This window comes from Arvicola amphibius, chromosome 2 (genome assembly GCF_903992535.2).
Source record: "Arvicola amphibius chromosome 2, mArvAmp1.2, whole genome shotgun sequence".
NCBI lineage: Eukaryota > Metazoa > Chordata > Mammalia > Rodentia > Cricetidae > Arvicola > Arvicola amphibius.
In genome coordinates, this window is record NC_052048.2 from 151,051,990 (window position 1) to 151,069,884 (window position 17,895).

At 38.7% G+C, this 17,895-nt stretch overlaps 1 protein-coding gene across 1 annotated transcript in view; it reads left to right on the forward strand.

The window, feature by feature from the left end:
* Ankib1 (ankyrin repeat and IBR domain containing 1) overlaps positions 1-17,895 on the forward strand; it is a 143,350-nt gene that overhangs the window by 58,469 nt on the left and 66,986 nt on the right. Inside the window, 1 exon segment of the mRNA XM_038318432.1 lies at positions 9,269-9,451. Within this exon segment, the coding sequence (XP_038174360.1) occupies positions 9,269-9,451 (183 nt within the window).

Sequence of the window (17,895 nt, forward strand, 5' to 3'; positions counted from 1 at the left end):
AGGTATATTTCACATTCAAACCATAACAGTATATTTATTTAAGAGTAGAATTTAGAGTTATCTGGAGCTGAAGTGGTGGCTCAGTGGTTATGAGCACTTGATGCTCCTGCCAAGGACCCTGGGCTTAGTCCCCAGCCCCTACAGGGTGCCTCACAACCATCCCTATTTCCAGTTCCAGGATATCCAACACCTTCTCCTGAACTCCAGGCACTCACATGGTTCATATGCTTACATGCAGGCAAAATACTCATAAACAAATCAAAAGAAGAATTTAGAAAGTTATTATTTGGCAGTTTCCTCTGTGCATTTAATAATTTGAAGTTTCCTTGTGGTTCGTATTTTTTGTTTGTTTGCTTGCTTGCTTTTGAGAAAAGAGTCTCTATTAATGTAACTTTAGCTGTCCTGGAACTCACTATGCAGACCATGCCAGCTTTCAAATCACAGAGATCCACCTGTCACCTGAGTGCTGGGGTTAAAGGTGAGCCTCACCATACCCAGTTATGACTCATCATTTTGAACCATAGAAATGGAATATTTATATCAAAAATCTTCCTATGCTGTATTCCATAAGTGCTTACATGTAGTAATATGATGTTAGCTCTTTGGACTCTCTTGTGGGGCCTGCCACCCAGCTCCCAAATAATCACACATGGAGTCTTATTCTTATTTATAAACATCCAACCTTTGCTTCGCTTGTTTCTTGCCCACTTTTCTTAATTTATATTATCCCATCTACTCTTTGGTCTCTGTGTTTTTCTTCTTCTCTTGCTTCTTTAAATGTTACTCTTACTCCATGGATTGCTGTGTAGCTGGTGTCTGGCCCCTGATGTCCTCCTCCTTTTCAGACTACAACTACAAACCCTTTCTCTCAGTTTTCTCCTTCAATATATTCTCTCTGCCTGCCAGCCCTACCTGTCCTTTCTCCTGCCTCGCTATTGGCTATTCAGATCTTTATTAGATCATCAGGTGTTCAAGACAGGCTAAGTATCACAGCTTCACAGAGTTAAATAAAATGCATCATAAACAAAAGTAACACACCTTAAAATAATATTCCCAACACTTACACACACTCATATACATACACATATGCTCATACTTATGCATTGAAGAAAATTAAAACCCCTTAATTATGTTGCTCTTAGAACCTGCAGGTATCATGGTGTTAAAGGCATTGTACCGAATTGCATTTGTGTCTGTCTGAGATGCCTTGCCTGACTCCTTTGGAGTTTCTCCCGCTCTGTTGCTTCTGTATTGACTTCCTCATAAGTATACTGTAGCAGTCTCAAGTTCAGTATTTCTAAAGCTGGCCTCAGTCACCTCTAGTTACTAGCTTGAGTATCTGGTTTCTCCTAATGATGCTGCCATTTTCTGCAAAACCTCCTTACCTTTGGGTTATACACATATATTCATTCTCATTCTTCACCTCTCCTGCTTTCCCTTCTCCTCTCATTGTATCAGGTTAATTCCACTTATCAGAATAGGGCTCTTTGTTGTCTCTTCTAGTCAACTCCTTCCTTTGCTGTTACTGTTTGAGACATGCTTTCATGCAGCCTAGGCTTGAGTCTCTGTGTAGTTAAGGATATCCTAGAACTTGGTGCTCATGCTTCCATCTCCTGAATTGGAGATTACAGGTATGTGCCCCAGGCCTGGTCACCTTTTTATCTGTTTGTGTCACTCTCTAATACCAAGTGCTTAAATGCTTCACCTTTGTGTGTTTTTAAAATTTCCTTAAAAAGGAAAACCTGGAATCTTATAAATAATAAGTACCTGAAATTATTTGTGAGATAACAGGTGCATAAAGAGTAGATTTAATTGTTTAAAATTGATAAATTAAATTTAAATTTGAAATTGCTAATTTTAAACAATTAATTTTGGGTCAGTGAGATCCCTAGGCACACATAGGGAAAGGAGAGAAGCAACTCCTCCTGCCAATAGTCATCTGACCACACAGCATATCATCTGTATCTTCCACATTCACATTATAATTAAGTGTAAACTAAAAGGAAAGGTGGGGTGCTGCCTAAGAGGTGGCTCAGCTGTTAAGAGCACACTGGCTGTTCTTCTAGATAACCAACCACAGAGCAGGCAACAATTTTCTGTTACTCTGGTTGTAGGAGATCCAGTACCTTCTTTCTGGCTTCTGAAGGCACTGCATGCATGTGGTACATATACCTGCAGGCAAAACACTGGTACATATAAAATAAAAACATTTAATAAAAGAAATTAGAAATACTTACATAATATGCATTACAGATAAACCATAAATAATATTCCTATAATTTTAATGTCTTCATATACCAGAGAATTAAGAGTTAATTTTTTTTTCTGTTAAAGCCTAGATAGTAAATATTTCAGGCAACTTAGCTAGTGTAGCTTACAAGAAACTATAGGTATTATGTTAATATGTAACAAAGAAACAATATCCAGTACATTGTTATTTTTGTGAACATTGCCAAATGATTTTCTTACAACTTTTATATGTCATGAAATATTCTTTATTTAAAGAATTTAAATATTTAAAGTATTTAAGAACTATAAAAATTCATACAGAAGAGACAACCTGCTAGATTTGGCGCTCTCTCTCTCTCTGCCATATATATACATATATATGTGTGTGTGTGTGTGTGTGTATATATATATATATATTATATATATAATACATACACACACAAATGCCTAAACATATATAGTGTTATCAATATATAACATCCATTTGCTTTAATAACAGAAAGGACTTGAAACATTCTCTGTATGGATGCCCAGCACACAAAAATAAAGCTTCAGTAGTACATAAAACTGGCAGGAATTTAATGTGATAATTAATATTCTGGTTTTCTTTGTAGCTGAAAGTTTATCTTTTCTGCTTTGGAATAGAAATGAACTTTGGTGATGGATGATGCCAATTAGCATAATCTAACAAAAGCTCCATGACTCTTCTCCCCTTTGGTAGACTTCTCCAAGGTAATCATACTCAGTAGGCAACATTTTATTTGTATTAGTGATTGACCTGTAATAGTGGTTCAGTAAATAGCAGACATGACAGAGGTTTGGTTTTTGAGGGCCTTTCACACTTGGTGAAAAACATTTTTATTAAAATTAATATTATGTCACATCTTTCTTACATGCTTTACTGTAAATGCTTATGTGGAGTTGTAATTAATTGTTTGATCAAGTAAAGACCATGAGAAACCCAGAGTGGTAAGTCCCTTTAGTGCCACCCACAGCACCTTTTTGACACTCTCAACTGCTATAGGTCTTTCACATGTCATTGAAAGCCATAAAAACCATTAACCAATCAGATTGAATAGTCTACCTAATTATGTTGGTTTTATTACCTAGAGCTTTAATACAAAAGAATATAAGACTCTTCTAGACCAGCAGCTAGGTAATTTCCTGTCTGGGCTTCAGTTTTCTGATTATATTAAACACTTGACCTCCAGATATGAAAGTGAAATCTGTATATGAGATTCTAGGAATAACTTGGCCTCTTCCTCTGGTGATTATTTTCCATGGCAGATTGAAAAGTGCTGTTCAGGTTTCAAGTATGTTCAGATTAAGGAATTTTGTAAGAAAATCATAAGATGAGTGACTTTGAAGGAGGGTAGACTAGGCCATATTAAATAGAATCCACTAAGTGCCATTCAGAGTCAGGACCAGAAAACTGAACTATTCAAAAATTTTAATTGGAGTATTGTTATGCAAGCAAATGTAGAACTATTAGCCTAATGGCTGAAGTATAGATTAGATTAGAAATATTCTTAAAGCAATGAATGCTTCTTGACTTGCTATTTCAAAAGACCCCAGCTAGTATTGATATCAGTCTTTTGAAAACTTACTGAAAATAGAGAAACTACAGCTTGATGTCAGAACAGTGCAACCTGAATCTATAGTTTAATGGACTCTTAGAATCTCAGTCACTGTCAAGTCTCAGTCATACTCAGATTAAATATTAAGGAGCTCTCAATTTGAGCACAGTCCACATTGAAATCACCTGTAAACTTTCCAGGTCCGTGATAGGACTATCAAGGTGCCCAGATCATTCTTCCATAGCTTGAAACCCTGTACTAGAACAGTACTTCCAGCTGTGATTGCCCAGAAACACCACACCAGTGCTGTTTAAACCCTTGAAGGTTAAAATACTGTGTGTGTGCCTTCATTTTGTAGTGAAGCTAGAAATCAGTGTACTAGCAGGAGTGCTACAACAAGATCAGTGCACTAGTTCCTGGTCTTTGAGCTGACACACAGAGAAGCAAAGACACAGTGGGCAGAAGGAACAATGAGAAAAACCAATAGAATTGGATGTCTTAAAGTACAGGAGAGAAAGTTGTAAGTAAAAAAATGTGGTTTTGAACCTGAGTGACTTTAAAGCCTAACAATTACCAGTGAAATATGAATAAGTGAAATGAGGTGGGGAATTGGTCAGAAGGTATTTATTAAATTTTTATTTAAAAAACAATATCCACATGAAATAGTAGAAAGCCCATAGAACATTGGGATCAGATGTTTGGGAATGAAGAATATAGATTTGGAATTCTCAGCTTCAGGGATAACTAAAAGCAGGGTATTAAAGAGAAGAGAAATTCAAAGGAAAGACTTTGCATTATGGATCAATTTAAACAATACCCAGGAGAACCAGAAGACCACAAAACAAACAGAAAAAGTAGAGGAGTGAGAGGGCTACGGTGATATTGGGCAAAGAATACCAAGAGAAGAATTTCTAGGAAAGGAGCGTGGATCAGTCATGTGACATGTTACAGAATGATAAAGGAATTAGGAATAAGAATAGTAGGTTGGAGTAAGGGCTTTCAGGAATAGTATTTCTGTAAGACAGTTGGGATAGAAATGTGATTGCTGGCAATAATTGGTTGATTTACAGGGAATATCAACAGCAAATTTAAGAAATGAGGCTAAGAAAGCAAGTGTAGTCTTCCGTCACTCATGATGGGGAATGCCATCTGAGAAATGTGTTGTTAGGTGCTTTTGCCATTGTATAAACATCACTGTGTACTTAGACAAACTTGACTGATACATTCTACTATATGCCTTGTATCCATAATTATATAATGCCATTTTATACAATTGGTGAAGTAGTTGGTCTATTTACACTAGCATCATCTTGTGAATTAAGACCTTAACAAGGCCACAATGACACTAGACCAGCCATTCTCAACCTGTGGGTCACACCCCTTTTGGGGTTGAATGGCCCTTTCAACAGGGATCACCTAAGACCATTGGAAAACAGGTATTTAACATTATGATTTATAGCAGTAACAAAATTACAGTTAGGAAGTAGCAGTGAAAATAATTTTATGGTTGGAGTCACCACAATGTGAGAACTGTGTTAAAGAGTCACAGCATTAGGAAGGTTGAGAACACTGCACTTGTGAGATGTTTGCACTGTGTGAAGATGTGCTGCTGTGCTTGATGGAATAAGAAGTTGAGTGGCCAATAGCTAGGCAGGAGGTATAGGCGGGACTTCCAGACAGGGAGAGAACTCTGGGAAGGAGAAAGGCAGAGTTGCCAACCAGACTCAGAGAGAAAACAGGAGGTACAAGATGGAAGAGAGGTAACACCATGTAACAGAATGTAGATTAATATGAGTTAATTTAAATTATTAGAGTTAGTTGAGACAAACCTAAGTTAAAGACTTTCATAATTAATAGGAAATCTCTATGTTATTATTTGTGATCAACAAAAAAGCTTGATACATGTACTAGACAATAGAAATTTTTCAATATTGCTAAGTTTTTCTGATATTTCTTTGTATTATGCAGACCGTCAAACCTGTAACCACATTAAGAAACTAAGTAGAGGGCTGGAGAGATGGCTCAGTGGTTAAGAGCATTGCCTGCTCTTCCAGAGGTCTTGAGTTCAATTCCCAGCAACCACATGGTGGCTCACAACCATCTATAAGGAAGTCTGGCGCCCTCTTCTGGCCTGCAGGTGTACATAAAGACAGAATATTGCATACACAATAAATAAATAATTTAAAAAAAAAAAAGAAACTAAGTAGAAGGAAAGCAGAAAGTTCCCAGTGCCAGGAACTTAATAGGAAATTAGAATGGAATTGGAGGGAGAAGGGAGAACTCAAGGTCATAAAGGTTGCAGGTGGCAAAGGGGCAATCTTAGAACTAGGAGAGGCTTTAGAGAGAGTATTTTGTATTGCATCTTTTTGTTTTGTTATGTGTGCTACTTATGATTACTATTGCTGTGATGAAGCACCATGACCACCTGATGGTAGTGTTGCCTGCCTTTAATCCCATCACCTGGGAGGTAGAGGCAAGTGATTATCTTTTAAGTTCCAGGTCAGCCTGGGCTACCAGAGAGTTCCTGTCTCAAAAAACCTGGGAGGGAAGGAAACGAAAGGGAAGGTGAGGGGGCATAAAGGGTGGTTAGGGGAGGGGAGGTGAAGGTAAGGAAAGGAAGAAAAAAGACCACAACCAAAATAGTTTTGAGAGGAAAGGGGAAGTGAGGAAAGGGAAGGGGGAAGAAAGACCACAACCAAAACAATTTGGAGAGGAGGGAGTTTATTTCAGCTTATACTTCCAGGCAACAGTCCATCACTGAGGGCGGGAGCCTGGAACGAGTAGCTGATACAGAAGCCATGGAGGTGCTGCTGACTGTCTTATTCTTCAAGGCTTGCTCAGCCTGCTTTCTTAGAGAATCCTGAACCACCAGCCCAGGGATGGTACCACCTGCAAGAGACTAGGCCCTTTCTCCATGAATCACTAATTAAGAAAATGCCTTACAGCTGGATCTTATGAAGGCATTTTCTCAGTTGAGGTTCCCTCCTTTCAGTTAGCTTGTGTCAAGTTAACATAAAACTAACCAGGACAATTTGGTTTAGCTTTTGGTTTTTGAAGTTCTCATGTAGCTCAGGCTGAACTTGATCTTGAACCTCCTGTTTCCACCTAATTAATATGGAAGTACAGTTGTATACCACCTTAATTGGCATTCTGATATCTTTTATCAAAATTATTGAAACTACCGTATTTTCCAGATAAGCCATTGTAGACCTAGTCTTTAAAGCAGTTAAATGATTTGACTTATCATCAACAACCGAACCATAAGGAGGATATGGATGGAATATGTCTTGAATATTTTCGTTACTCCTTTTCTTCTGAAATTATGAACCAAAAAAATGCAGAATTAGAATATATTTGCTGAGATCATTTTATGTGCCAACAAGTATTTGAGAGACAGTAAAACCCTCACGAATAAAATACCCAGTCCTCCTGTTTCTTTTTGCTTAGCTGATCAGAATAAGTAGAAGGATACTTGCTGTGCTTTGGTTAAAAAGTTTTAAAACTGCCTTTTCTAAACCAAACTCCCTATCATGTCAAAGCAAAACAACTAAGTTTATGTAAGGGAAAAAATCTTATCTCTACCCAGCATGTCTTTAGCTGGTAATTTTCTGAACTTATTTCCCAAAGGCCAGTAGGCTGAAGTACTTTTTAATGCATTACCTTCCGGTGTTAAATAATACTTTTAGCTATTTTCCATGCTAAAGGTGGCATACAAGCAGATTTTCATCCTGCTGCAAATACGGTCGCCTTACTCCATCCCACTTTATGGGGTTCTCAACAGATGCCAGCTGTAACAGTGGTTCCCTCAGCCACACATCAAACTCATCTGGGGACCTCTTGCACAGCAAACTACCTGTTTGTCTCTGTTCAAACAAGGTCAGCATGCCTCTCAACAATGACTTACCTGTCCTCTCTACACGTACACACACACCTTTTGAACCTTCAGCATATCGTCTTAGAAAATTCCCCTTGCCCAAGAAAACAATAAAGTTTCAGTCCCAAAGAACTTTGTGTTTGTATTCATTTGGTGTGTAACGAAAAGTATAAAATTATTTAGATGAAATTTTAACTTTGATTACCCTTTTACAAAACAAAAGCTTTTTTTAACAAAATAAGAGCCTCTAAATCATATTCACATCAGATCCTAAATGAGAATCTGTGCAGAACTTCAGAATAGATATGGTGTGCATTTGTCTTCTTCGTTTTATGTGAGCAGTATAACTGACTTCGTTCAGGATATAGGCATGATGAAAATCAGTCAAACTGTCTGAATCCAGCTACACTGCTTTGCTGGGGATCTTGATAACAGTAAGGAAAGAATGTGTATTTATAGTACTTAGCATAGAAGTTCTGACCAGTGCACAATATGTGACTTATTGTATTGCTCCGAGGGTCACAATCCATTAAGAGGTTTCATGACAAACTGAGGCTGCCTTATGTTCTTTCTAATGTCTCTAGACACAGTGCTGACATAGGAAGACTGAGTCCAAGGCCAACCTGGCCTATATTGCAGGCCCTTGTCAAGAAAAGAGAGAGAAAAATCTAAAGAAAATTTTAAAGTTTAAGAACTAAGTAACTATAATCTTTTTGAATATTTAAGTAAAGTTTTATTTAGGTGTGGGAAATTGACAGAGTACTTAATAATTTGTTTTTAAAGTTGAAGATTTACTTTCTTTAGCCAAAGAAACTCATTATTAGTAAAACAAGAATTCCCAACCTTAAAAATCAAAAGTCATTGCTACCTGATGTCTCCTATCATTTAAAATACATTTGTGGCAATATTTTATTTGTGCTGTAACAACTAAAGCTTGCCTGAAGATCAGAGTGCAGAGCTAGCCACGCTAGTTAGCCATAGAGGTCAGGTAATGGTGCCACACACCTTTAATGGGAGGCAGAGACAAAGGATCTGTGAGTTCAAGGCCACCCTGTAAAGTAAAAAATTGATCCAGTGGAAAGGGGAAACAGAACCTGGCTGTGGTGGCTTACAGCTTTAATCCAATACTTGGGAATTTCACACCTTTAATCCCAACACTAGGGAGGTGGAGACAGGAAGAGATATGGCTGGACAAAGAAGGGAATATAAGGTGGGAGGGGACCAGATCTCAGGCATTCAGTCTGAGGACTTGTAGAGACAGGATACCCCATTCGGTCTAAGCATTTCGTAGAGATAAAACCTAGTGGCTGGCTGCTCTGCTTCTCTGATCTTTCAGCTTTCACCTCCTATTATCTGACTCCAGGTTTTTCTTATTAAGACCAATTAGAATTTGTGCTACATACATTTATATTTTAATTTAAATTTTTAAATATACTTTAATTTAATTTTACATTGAAATACATTTAGATACATTGTATCTACTGTACATTTTTGTTATGCTAGTCATGTACATTTAATTTCTTTAATGTAACACGAAATAACCCAGTCTATAATTGTGAGTTGTTTCTTTAAAAAAAAACTGTTTTAGCTTTTAGTAAAACATGGAGGAGATTTGTTTGCTGAAAATGAAAATAAAGATACTCCTTGTGATTGTGCTGAAAAACAACACCACAAAGACCTGGCCCTCAGTCTGGAGTCTCAGATGGTGTTCTCTCGGGACCCAGAGGCTGAGGAAATAGAAGCCGAGTATGCTGCATTAGACAAACGAGAGGTAAGATGATTTCTTTTCTTTTCTTTTCTTTACTTAATTTTTTTTCTTTAACTCAGTGTGGGTGGTCATCTTACAGTATTTTAATAACCTGATCAGAACTCATTCCATGGCCATGGGCATAAAGGTACATCTAGAAACCTAGATGTTGAGTCGTCCCTTTAACATGTTTATATGTTTACTAACAAGTAAATAAATTTGTTGATGTTTAAGTCCTGTTACCACTTACCCAGTTAACCTCATGGCTCCATTCTCTATTAGTGTTTCCCTCTCTCACAGGTTACAGTTGACAACATGAAAGCTTTGGTAACTCCCACCTGAAACACAAAACAAAAAGAAAATGTAACAAGTAAAAACCCGACCACTGCTCTTCACCATCCACATCCCTCTTTTGCTGTAGTGTCATGTCTCTGATCTGTTTTTTTGACTGAAAAAGCAAAACAACATAGCAGTCTGTACCTACCAACTTCATCCTGTTCCCTCTTCCTTTCCCTGCGTTAGCCCAGTCTCTTCTTGTAGAATGGAACTGTACTTGACATGGAATCACATATTGATCAATTTTCCATTTCTCTTCGTCTTTCCTGAATGCCTCACAGTACTTCACAGACTTGCCTACTGCCTTCCTGAAGAAATACCGCCCTTGCCTTCAGACATTTTCTTGCTTTCCTTGTCTCAGTAAACATTACTTTGATCTACTAGTCGTTCAAACGTAAATGTGGCAGACATTCTTGATTTTCATATCTCCTTGATCATTGCAAATTACATGCAAACAACCAAGAAATCATGTTACTATTACCTTCAAAAACATGACCTGAATCTGTTCTTCCCAGTTTGTATTCCTATGCTCTAAACCGAACCACATGTTCACTTTTCATCCCAGCGGTTCTCATAGCTCTTTACTGATCTCCTCCCCTCCATTATGATCACTTGAGAATCTCCTTGGTACATGTAGATGGAGCGGCAGGGCTGCGTCCCGCCGCCCGGCTAGCATTACCCAAAATAATTACACGGGAACTGTATTCTTTTTTTTTATTAAATAATATTTTATTAAATATAATTATATTAAATAACAGTATTTTCATTAAATATAACTAAATAATTTTTAAATTAAATAAAGTGGAAAATTGTTTTTACTTCCACCTATTTATCTGTTACATTCATAATTCATTTTTCTTAGCAACTGTATAATATTCCATTGTTGAAATGCAGCATATTGTTTTTTTTGCTTTTTTTCTTTTTTTTTCGTGTTTTTTTTCTCATGGTTTATTTTTTTATATTTAAAATTCCATCTCCTCCCCTCCTCCTCCCCCTTCCCTCCCCTCCGCTCCACCCATACCCCCCCCTGCCCTCCCTCTCCAGGCCAAGGAGCCATCAGGGTTCCCTACTCTATGTTAAGACCAAGGTCCTTCCAACTCCCCCCAGGTCCAGGAAGGTGATCGACCAAGCTGAGAAGGCTCCCACTGAAATTACCAGTGATAATCACAAGGATAATCCTGTTTCTCAAGATTATTCTCAAGATTATAATCTAACTTTATGGCCAGCTAGTTCCTGAAACAGAGTCACTGAACTGGCTAACCTAGATTTTCTATTCTTCTCTCCCTGCTTAGATTTTTGGCTCTATTTTTTTCTGCTAGATGGGTCTGGATTTATCCAGGTCTTTCACCACCATAGTCTGGCCAATCTGCTTTTTTCTAGAACTCAGGACCACCATCCAGTGATGGCACCACCTGCAATGGGCTGGGCCCTCCCCAATCAATCACTAATTAAGAAAATGCCCTATAGCCAGATCTTCTGGAGGGATTTTCTCAATTGTGATTCCTTTTTCAGATCACTCTAGCATATATGAAGCAGCAGAGCAAAAATTGGATACCTTCTCTTTTTTTTTGTTGTTGTTGTTGTTTCTTGGAAGATTTTATTTTATTTTATTTTATTTTTGTTTTTTTTGTTTTTTTTTCTCATGGTTTATTTTTTTATATTTAAAAATTTCCATTTCCTCCCCTCCTCCTCCCACTTCCCTCCCCTCCTTCTCCCCCTTCCCTCCCCTCCTTCTCCCCCTTCCCTCCCCTCCTTCTCCCCCTTCCCTCCCCTCCCCTCCACCCATGCCTCCCCTCCCTCCCTCTCGAGGCCAAGGAGCCATCAGGGTTCCCTACTCTATGCTAAGACCAAGGTCCTCCCAACTCCCCCCAGGTCCAGGAAGGTGATCGACCAAGCTGAGAAGGCTCCCACAGAGCCCGTCCATGCAGAAGAATCAGAGCCCAGCGCCATTGTCCTTTGCTTCTCAGTCAGCCCCCGCTGTTGGCCACATTCAGAGAGACGGGTTTGGTCGCATGTTCCATCAGTCCCATTCCAACTGGAGTTGGTGATCTCCCATTAGTTCTGTCCCACCGTCTCCATGGGTGAACGTACCCCTCACGGTCCTGACTTTCTTTCTCATGTTCTCTCTCCTTCTGCTCCTCATCAGGACCTTGGGAGCTCAGTCCAGTGCTCCAATGTGGGGCTCAGTCATTTTCTTCATCTATCACCAGGTGGAGGTTCCCTCACGGTCCTGACTTTCTTTCTCATGTTCTCTCTCTTTCTGCTCCTCATCAGGACCTTGGAAACTCAGTCCGGTGCTCCAATGTGGGGTTCAGTCATTTTCTTCATCTCTCGCCAGGTGGAGGTTCTTGGCTGCGTCTCGCCCCACCCTCAAGTTCCCAATTTTTGCCTGGCGATCGTGTCTACTTCCAATATCCAGGAGGATTACTATATCTTTTTTTGGGAGTTCACCTTCTTATTATCTTCTCAAGGATCCCAAATTTATAGGCTCGATGTCCTTTAATTATGGCTAGAAACCGAATATGAGTGAGTACATCCCATGTTCATCTTTTTGGGTCTGGGTTACCTCACTCAGAATAGTGTTTTCTATTTCCATCCATTTGCCTGCAAAATTCAAGATGTCATTGTTTTTTACCGCTGAGTAGTATTCTAGCATGTATATATTCCACAGTTTCTTCATCCATTCTTCCACTGAAGGGCATCTAGGTTGTTTCCAGGATCTGGCTATTACAAATAATGCTGCTATGAACATAGATGAGCATATGCTTTTGTTGTATGATTGGGCATCTCTTGGGTAGATTCCCAAGAGTGGAATTGCTGGGTCCTGGGGTAGGTTGATCCCGAATTTCCTGAGAAACCGCCACACTGCTTTCCAAAGTGTTTGCACAAGTGTGCATTCCCACCAGCAATGGATGAGTGTACCCCTTACCCCACAACCTCTCCAGCAAAGGTTATTATTGGTGTTTTGGATTTTAGCCAATCTGACAGGTGTAAGATGATATCTCAAAGTTCTTTTGATTTACATTTCCCTGATAGCTAGGGAGGTTGAGCATGACCTTAACTGTCTTTTGGCCATTTGAACTTCTTCTGTTGAGAATTCTCTGTTCAGTTCAGCGCCCCATTTTTTAATTGGGTTAATTGGCATTTTACCGTCTAGTCTCTTGAGATCCTTATATATTTTAGAGATCAGACCTTTGTCAGTTGCAGGGTTGGTGAAGATCTTTTCCCAGTCAGTAGGCTGCCTTTGTGTCTTAGTGACAATGTCCTTTGCTTTACAGAAGCTGCTCAACTTCAGGAGGTCCCATTTATTCAATGTTGCCCTTAATGTCTGTGCAGCTGGGGTTATGCGCAGGAAACGGTTCCCTGTGCCCATTTGTTGTAGAGTACTTCCCACTTTCTCCTCTATCAAGCTCAATGTGTTCAGATTAATATTGAGGTCTTTAATCCATTTGGACTTGAGTTTTGTGCATGGTGATAGATATGGATCTACTTTCATTCTTCTACAGGTTGACATCCAGTTATGCCAGCACCATTTGTTGAAGATGCCCTCTTTCTTCCATTGTGTACTTTTGGCTCCTTTATCAAAAATCAGGTGTCCGTAGGTTTGTGGTTTAAGATCTGGGTCTTCTATACGATTCCATTGGTCAACTTCTCTGTTTTTATGCCAATACCAAGCTGTTTTCAATACTGTAGCTCTGTAATAGAGTTTGAAGTCAGGGATGGTAATGCCTCCAGAAGTACCTTTATTGTATAAGATTTTTTTGGCTATCCTGGGTTTCTTGTTTTTCCATATAAAGTTGATTATTGTCCTCTCAATCTCTGTGAAGAATTTTAATGGGACCTTGATTGGGATTGCATTGAATCTATAGATTGCTTTTGGTAGAATTGCCATTTTTACTATGTTGATCCTCCCAATCCACGAGCAGGGGAGATCCTTCCATTTTCTGGTATCCTCTTCAATTTCTTTCTTCAAAGACTTAAAGTTCTTGTCAAATAAATCCTTCACTTCCTTGGTTAGAGATACTCCCAGATATCTTATGCTATTTGTGGCTATTGTGAAAGGTGATACTTCTCTGATTTTCCTCTCTGCTTCCTTATCCTTTGTGTATAGGAGGGCGACTGATTTTTTGGAGTTGATCTTGTAACCTGCCACGTTACTGAAGGAGTTTATCAGCTGTAGGAGTTCTTTGGTGGAGTTTTTGGGGTCGCTTATGTATACTATCATATCATCTGCAAATAATGAAAGTTTAACTTCTTCCTTTCCAAATTGAATCCCCTTGATTCCCTTATGTTGTCTTATTGCTATTGCTAGAACTTCAAGCACTATATTGAAGAGATAAGGAGAGAGTGGACAGCCTTGTCGTGTTCCTGAATTTAGTGGGATAGCCTTGAGTTTCTCTCCGTTTAATTTGATGTTAGCTGTCGGCTTGCTGTAAATAGCTTTAATTATATTTAGGAATGACCCTTGTATCCCTAATCTCTCCAAGACCTTTATCATAAAGGGGTGTTGAATTTTGTAAAATGCTTTTTCAGCATCTAATGAGATGACCATATGGTTTTTTTTCCGTCAGTTTATTTATCTGATGGATTACATTGATGGATTTTCGTATGTTGAACCAGCCCTGCATCTCTGGCATGAAGCCTACTTGATTGTAGTGGATAATTTTTCTAATGTGTTCTTGGATTCAGTTTGCCAGTATTTATTGAGAATTTTTGCGTCAATGTTCATGAGTGAGATTGGCCTGTAATTCTCTTTCTTGGTTGAGTCTTTGAATGGTTTAGGTATCAGGGTAACTGTAGCTTCATAGAAGGAATTTGGCAGTGACTCTTGTGTTTCTATATTATGAAATACCTTAAGGAGTATAGGTATTAGGTCTTCTTGGAAGTTCTGGTAGAATTCCGCATTGAAACCATCTGGTCCTGGGTTCTTTTTGGTAGGGAGGTTTCTGATAACAGTTTCTAGTTCTTATCGACTAACAGGACTATTTAGAGCATTTACCTGGTCCTGGTTTAACTTTGCTATATGGTATTTATCTAAAAAAGTGTCCATTTCTTTTACATTTTCCAATTTTGTGGCATACAGGCTTTTGTAGTAAGATCTAATGATTCTCTGAATTTCCTCTGTGTCTGTGGTTATGTCTCCCTTTTCATTTCTGATCTTATTAATTTGCGTGTTCTCCCTCTGCCGTTTGATTAGTTTGGCTAAGGGTTTGTCAATCTTGTTGATTTTCTCCAAGAACCAGCTTTTTGTTTCATTGATTCTTTGGATTGTTTTCTGTGTTTCTATTTAGTTGATTTCTGCCCTCAGTTTGATTATTTCCAGTATTCTACTTCTCCTAGGTGAGTCTGCTTCTTTTTTTTTCCAGAGCTTTCAGGTGTGCTGTTAAGTCTCCAATGAGTGCTTTCTCCGTTTTTTTTTAAGTGGGCACTTAGTGCTATGAACTTTCCTCTTAGCACTGCTTTCATTGTGTCCCATAGGTTTGAGTATGTTGTGTCTTAGTTTTCATTAAATTCAAGAAAGACTTTAATTTCTTTTTTTATTTCTTCCTTGACCCAGGTGTGGTTCAGTAGTTGACTGTTCAGTTTCCATGAGTTTGTGGGCTTTCTGGGGCTGGCATTGTTGTTGATTTCTAATTTTAATCCATGGTGATCCGATAAGACACAGGTGGTTACTAATATTTTTTTGTAACTGTGGAAGTTTGCTTTGTTACCGAGTATGTGGTCAATTTTCGAAAAGGTTCCATGAGCCGCAGAGAAGAAGGTATATTCTTTCCTATTTGGGTGGAATGTTCTATAGATGTCTGTTAAGTCCATTTGGTTCATTACCTCCATTAAGTCTTTCAATTCTCTGTTACGTTTCTGTCTTATTGACCTGTCCATTGGTGAGAGAGGAGTGTTGAAGTCTCCAACTATTAGTGTGTGTGGTTTGATGGCTGCCTTGAGTTCTAGAAGTGTTTCTTTTACATATGTGGGAGCTTTTATATTAGGGGCATAGATATTCAGGATTAAGAGTTCATTCTGAAGGATTTTTCCTGTTATGAGTATAAAGTGTCCTTTTCCATCTCTTCTGATTGATTTTAGTTTGAAGTCAACTTTGTTAGAAATTAGTATGGCCACACCGGCTTGTTTCTTAGGTCCATTTGCTTGATAAACCGTTTCCCAACCCTTTACTTTGAGTAGGTGTCTGTCTTTGTGGTTGAGGTGTGTTTCTTGTAAACAGCAGAATGTTGGATCCTGTTTTCGTATCCAGTCTCTTAGCCTGTGCCTTTTTATAGGTGAATTGAGTCCATTGATATTAAGTGCTATTAATGACCAGTGGTTGTTAACTCCGGTCATTTTTTTGTAGTAGAGTTTGTGTGTTTTCCTTCTTCTAGTTGTGCTGGTGAAGGGTTGCTAGTTGCCTAAGTTATTGTGGGCGTTGTTGGACTCCTTGGTTTGTGATTTTCCTTCTATTACTTTCTGCAAGGCTGGATTTGTGGCTACGTATTGTTTAAATCTGTTTTTGTCCTGGAATATCTTGTTTTCTCCATCGATGGTGAATGCAAGCTTTGCTGGGTATAGTAGTCTAGGCTTGCATCCATGTTCCCTTAGTGTCTGTAGCACATCTATCCAAGCTCTTCTGGCTTTCATGGTTTCCCTTGAGAAATCAGGTGTAATTCTGATAGTTTTCCCTTTATATGTTACTTGACCTTTTTCCTTTGCAGCTCTTAATATCTGTTCTTTATTCTGTATGTTTTGTGTTTTGATTATTATATGGCGTGGGAATGTTTTCTTTTGATCCAGTCTATTTGCTGTTCTGTAGGCTTCTTGTAGCTTCATAGGAACATCCTTCTTTAGGTTGGGGAAGTTTTCTTCTATAATTTTGTTGAATATGTTTTCTGGGCCTTTGAGTTGTAATTCTTCTCCTTCTTCTACTCCAATTATTCTTAAGTTTGGTCTTTTCATCGTGTGCCAGATTTCCTGGATGTTTTGTGTTAAGAATTTGTCGGATTTGTTTTGTTCTTTAATCTGTGAGTTTATTTCCTCTATAGTACCTTCAGAGTTCGAGATTCTTTCTTCCATCTCTTGCATTCGGTTGGAAATACTTGTCTGTGAAGTTTCTGTTCGTTTACTCAGAGTTTCCATTTCCAGTCTTCCCTCAGATTGTGTTTTCTTCATTACCTCCATTTCATTTATCAGGTCTTGTACTGTTTCCTTTACTTGTTTGATTGCTTTTTCTTGTTTTTCTTGGGTATCTTTGAGAGATTTATTTATTTCGTCTACCTTTTTGTTTGTCATCTCCATTTCTTTATGGCAGTTTTTTACCTCCTGTTTAAGGTCCTCTATTATTTTCATAAAGTACTGTTTAAGGTCGGTTTCTTCTATATCTTCTGGGGTAGGGTGTTCAATTCTTGTTGTTTCGGGATGTCTGGATTCTGGTGATGTCATGTTGCCTTTCATGTTGTTGGAGGAGCTCCTGCATTGGCGCCTGCCCATCTCTTCCTTCAAGTGGAGCCGGGAGGCGCTTGGTGTCCTAGACCAATCTTTGCTGTGACTGAATCTGTTTGGATCTCCCCAGTGCCAGAGGAGGACCTATTCCTTTCGTCACAATCTGAAGAAGCCTGCCCTCCCTTGCAGGAATCCTCAGACCTGCCTGGAGGCCAGAGTCTGACCCTTTTGGGTAGATGGCCTTAGTACAGGAGCAGGACACCTGAAAACACTAGGGAAGGCTTGGGAAACTGTATTCTTTTAAACACTGCCTTGGCCCATTAGTTTCAGCCTCTTATTGGCTAACTTCTCACATCTTTCTTTAACCCATACATAGCACCATGAGTTGGTCGCTTACCAGGAGAGATCTTAACCTGCATCTGTCTTGGAGAGGAGAAGCATGGCGAGCGTCCAAGGCATCTGCCTTATCTATCCCAGCATCCTGTTCTGTCTACTTCATCCACCTATTATCTGACCTGTTGGACCAAGCAGTTTCTTTATTAATTAACCAATTAAAGTCCTCCATCAAGTACAAAGGAGACAAAATGACTTTTTAAAAAAAAATTGCATCGTTGTTTGTATTATTAGTCCCTTTTGGTGTCTTACAAAATAAATTTATATATACATACATACGTACATACATACATACATACATACATACATAC